The sequence below is a fragment of the Penaeus chinensis genome, chromosome 32, assembly GCF_019202785.1.
Source record: "Penaeus chinensis breed Huanghai No. 1 chromosome 32, ASM1920278v2, whole genome shotgun sequence".
Classification (NCBI taxonomy): Eukaryota; Metazoa; Arthropoda; class Malacostraca; order Decapoda; family Penaeidae; genus Penaeus; species Penaeus chinensis.
Genome location: NC_061850.1, coordinates 17,427,651 through 17,432,650, shown reverse-complemented (window position 1 = coordinate 17,432,650; position 5,000 = coordinate 17,427,651). Strand labels below are relative to the sequence as shown.

The following is a 5,000-nucleotide window of genomic DNA, read 5'->3' as shown; positions in this document are numbered from 1 at the left end:
ATGTATATATGTATGTATGAATGAATGAATGAATGAATGAATGAATATACACATGTACATGTACATGTATGTGTGTGTGTGTGTGTGTTTATATATATGTGTGTGTGTGTGTGTGTGTGTGTGTTTGTGAATATATATATGTATATGTGTGTATATATACATATATAATGTATATATATATACATTTTGTATGTATATATACATATTTATTTACATTATAAATAATATAATGTGTGTGTGTAATATATGTAGAATGAATATGTATATATATGTAATATTTATATATATATATATATATACATATATATATATATATATATATATATATGTACATATATTATATGTAATATACATACATACATATTCATATATATACATATACATATATATACATATATGTATACATATATGTAATACACACCCATATATATACATATATATATATATATATATATAAAATAAGTACACTTATATATAATATACATGAAAATTGATAAATATAAAGTGATACTCAAAATAATTAAGTTTACTTAATATAGGTTGCAGAATTATGACATAAACTTAAATACATTAGAATTGGCTGTGGAGGAAAAGTTTCTAAAGATGCTGTACACCTTAAAAAGGAGATTTGCCTATCCTAGAAACACAAGTCATTTTATTTGTCCTTTGTTGGTGGAATGACTCAGTTTTTATTGGGAAACTAATACTGGGACTCATGTTTACAATGAGATACATATATATAGTTATGCCAGCTATATTATAGGATATTAAATGATGTAGCCATTTCTTTTGGTGTAAGAGTTTTGTATATATGTTTGTATGTTTGTAAATCAGAACTAAAGCAATATTTTTAGATATTTTACGCCCTACACTCCTGGTCGTCCAGCATTTTGAAAGAAGTTAATTTCATGCTATTACTAATGATGCATCAATAATATTATACATTTATGTTTATCATGCTTTCCACATTTTTATGAGTTAGTCAGTGAAGTTATCTATGGTAATTTCTTTTTCAGAATCTTCCGAAGGCAATGGCTCATCAAAAGCTGGCATTTAATGATGGAGAAGTGCCAAAACAGTGAAAGTCAAATCATAGAACCCTGTGGAAGCAGAGGTCAAAAGAGGCCAAAAAACACAAAGACTCATGCCATAATAAAGATTAAACAGATGCATCTTTGACTGTGACTGAGATGATTTGCCAACTTGTGCACATCTGATACCTTAATCATACAAGACCAGTAATGTCTTTCAATTTCATCACTAGTATGATATAGTCTCAGATTATTACTGAGTGTATGTAGAAAGGAGATCTATGCAAATGAAAAATCTCAATGCAGTGTGTGATGGTGGGGATAGGTTGGTATGTGTGGCTGTTGGTGTGCTTAGCATGGTGGGTGATATCAGCAGAAGCCACAGCATCTTTCCCTGATGACCTACTGACCATTGCAGTACTCATGACTCTGCAGTACTCCTTTATGCTCCTCTTCATCATCTCGGCAGCACACCTTTACCACACTGTCCTCCCACACCCTGCTAATGGTATTGTTGGCAGTTGGTTCACCTAAGGTCAACAGTCAAGCTGTTATAGTCTGACTTCACAACCGGAGAACTTTGGTAAAAACACAGGTTTTATATGGATGTTGGAAAGTTCGTTGCATAGTATGTGTTAAAGTTTATAGTATAAAAAAATCTTCTCTCTGTTTCTCTGTCTCCTTTAAAAAATTAAGTTCAATCTCCCTTAAAATATGTTCTAAAACTAACATGAAGCAGAAATAACGTGTATGTGAATTTATGCTGTTACAGTCACTACTTGTTTAAAGTTGTATGTTGAAAAAGTCAACAGCATAGAAAGTGGAGGCCAATCTAGCATGGTGGTGTCTATGGCCGGGGTGCTTGTGGCCCTGGCAGTTGTAGCTGGACATGTGTGGATCGTGTACGTCTCTGCTCCACACCTTCTGCCTCCTGATGCCTGGCTTATCACAGCACTTGACCTTCTGGCTCACTGGGCTCTAGTTTGGGAAATTACAGCTTTTTGTAGTTTCTTGAATGATGTAGAGATCAAGGGAACTGGAGGTGGATTTGTTTCAGAATTGCGAAATTGTTGGATATAATGGCCTAGAATCCCTTGGAGTTTATTGCTTATGCTAAGAAAAACATTTAAGAATTATTTTTTTGCCACTGTGAATAAGGAAAAGGTGAAGCAACTTTTAAGTTTAAAACATGTTAAATTTGAGAAGTTTGATGTGTTTGAAGTTCATTCTGTTATAGGTAAAATGGAGAGTGCAAATTTTGAAAAAGTTCCTAATTCAGTTGAAGATGCAAGGAAAATGGAAGTGAACGCAGCTTTTGCTGAGACCGAATCAAGGAGCTTTAGCTCAAGAAGACACAGTGAAAACTTTGAAGATGTGTTATCAAGAGCACCAAATGATGGAAACAATGGCCTTACTGTGTTTAGTTCTTTATCAACAACTCCCACATCTGGCACAGACTATCAGTCCTGTAGTGACCCATCAACACCAGAGAGAAAGACTGCCCCAGAAGAATTGGGTCCTGCTGAAGGTCAAGCTGAAGTGGCTTGCAATGTTAATATGAGTGCAAATATTGCAAGTAAACTGAACCAAATAAGAGCTTCTCTGGAGAATCTGGATTTTGTATCTGAGTGCAGTTTTGATGACCTTGAAGTTGCTGAAGAAGTTGCTGGTCCAACTATTCAAGAGACTGGATCTCCTGAAAGCTTATCCTCAGCAAGAAGGTCATCTTCAAAACCATCTCTTCGACAAGTCTTTCCATACATTCCATGCCTTCCATTTGAAAATAATATTGTATTTTGTTTTGTCTTGTCTGTTTGGGATAATATTGTTGGTCCCCAGACTGTATATGTCTGGAAAAGAAAGTCTTTTCCAAGCCAAAAAACCTTTGATGACATGATTGATGGCAAAGAACACATAGAAATAGGGGATGTTTGTAGAAACTCTGTCCAGTCTGAGAAGCAATACCAACAGAATGATGGCGATACATATTTAGCCGATAGTAATCATCAAAGAAGAGAAGATAAGACTCAGTCTAGAGAACTGTCAGGTCATTTGGAACATTATGATCAATTAGATAGTGTAGAATGGCCTGCAGTAAATAATAGCCACTCAGAAAACTCTGGTAAACGCACTCAAAACTCACGAGAAAGGAAAGTTTCAGGGAATAATCAAAGCAGACATGCAAGTGGTGATGGAAGTTTACACTCGCATAACACCAGTGAAGAAGAGGGTATTGCAACAAAAGACAGAGGGAGTTTACAAGAAGCAAGAAATGTCGAGAGAAGTGAAAATGGAAACAACCTGAAGGCAAAACCAGGAATGGCACAAAATCCTTCTGGACGTTTGGGAGAGGGTGATGTACAAGGTGAGTATTGTGCATCACTTAAAAATTCTTTCCATTTTCATAGTTGCATGATAGTTGAAATTGAATAATAACTTTGAGGCTATTTGTAACTTGCATGAGTGAAACAATGTATTAAATGAATAAATCTTGTATTTAAAATGTAAAGCACATATTTTTTATACAGTCCCATATTATTCCTATCTTGATACCTTTTATTTGAACATGAATATATTGATGCTTTCATTATATAAAAGGTATATTCAAAATTACTAATGTGATTTATATACCCTGATATATACAGTGCACTAATTTTCTCTTTCTCTCTCTCTCTCTCTCTCTCTCTCTCTCTCTCTCTCTCTCTCTCTCTCTCTCTCTCTCTCTCTCTCTCTCTCTCTCTCTCTCTCTCTCTCTCCCTTTCTCTCTCTCTCCCTCTCCTCTCTCTCTCTCTCTCTCTCTCTCTCTCTCTCTCTCTCTCTCTCTCTCTCTCTCTCTCTCTCTCTCTCTCTCCTTCTCTCTCTCTCTCTCCTCTCTCTCTCTCTCTCTCTCTCTCTCTCTCTCTCTCTCTCTCTCTCTTCTCTCTCTCTCTCTCTCTCTCTCTCTCTCTCTCTCTCCTCTCTCTCTCTCTCTCTCTCTCTCTCTCTCTCTCTCTCTCTCTCTCGCTTCTCCCCCTTTGCTTTTCTCCTATATCTTTCTCTCTCCTCTCTCTCCTCTCTCTCCTCTCTCTCCTCTCTCTCCTCTCTCTCCTCTCTCTCCCTCTCTCCCTCTCTCCCTCTCCTCTCTCTCTCCCTCCCTCTCTCCTCTCTCTCTCCCTCCCTCTCTCCTCTCTCTCCTCTCTCTCCTCTCTCTCTCCCTCCCTCCCTCCCTCCCTCTCTCCTCTCTCCCCTCTCCCTCTCCCTCCCTCTCTCCTCCCTCTCCTCTCTCTCTCCCTCCCTCTCTCCTCTCTCCTCTCTCTCTCCCTCCCTCTCTCCCTCCCTCTCTCCTCCCTCTCTCCTCCCTCTCTCCTCCCTCTCTCCCTCCCTCTCTCCCTCCCTCTCTCCTCCCTCTCTCCTCCCTCTCTCCTCCCTCTCTCCTCCCTCTCTCCTCCCTCTCTCCTCTCTCTCTCCTCTCTCTCTCTCTCTCTCTCTCTCTCTCTCTCTTCTCTCTCTCTCTCTCTCTCTCTCTCACCCTCTCTCTCTCCCTCTCTCTCTCTCTCCCCCCCTCTCTCTCTCTCTCTCTCTCTCTCTCTCTCTCTCTCTCTCTCTCTCTCTCTCTCTCTCTCTCTCTCTCTCTTCAGTCTCTTTCTCTCGCTTCTCCCGCCCTGCTTTTCTCCTGTATCTTTCTCTCTCCTCTCTCTCCCTCTCTCTCTCTCCCTCCCTCTTATCAGCCTCCATTCTAAAGAAACTATGTTGTGAAAACGTATATGTATTACCGTTCACAATACAGTCCATTGGCCCCGACCTCGCCAATGGTTGTGGCCATCATCCACAATTTTTTTTTCTGTGTTAATCTTTATTTCGCTATAAGATATATACATATTACAATCTCTCTCTCCCTCTCTCTCTCCCTCCCTCCCTCCCTCCCTCCCTCTCCCTCTCCCTCTCCCTCTCCCTCTTTCTCTCTCTCTCCCTCTTTCTCTCTCTCTCTCT

General features: G+C 39.2%; 1 protein-coding gene across 2 annotated transcripts in view; it reads left to right on the top strand.

Moving 5' to 3' along the window:
- Positions 1–3,651, top strand: part of LOC125042395 — a 13,566-nt gene extending 9,915 nt beyond the window's left edge. For both annotated transcript variants that reach the window (XM_047638009.1, XM_047638011.1), the window contains one exon: positions 1,017–3,651. In XM_047638009.1, coding sequence (XP_047493965.1) covers positions 2,142–3,464 — 1,323 coding nt within the window. In that variant the 5' untranslated portion in view covers positions 1,017–2,141 and the 3' untranslated portion in view covers positions 3,465–3,651. The remainder of the gene's footprint in view (positions 1–1,016) is intronic.
- Positions 3,652–5,000: the final 1,349 nt, after the last annotated feature.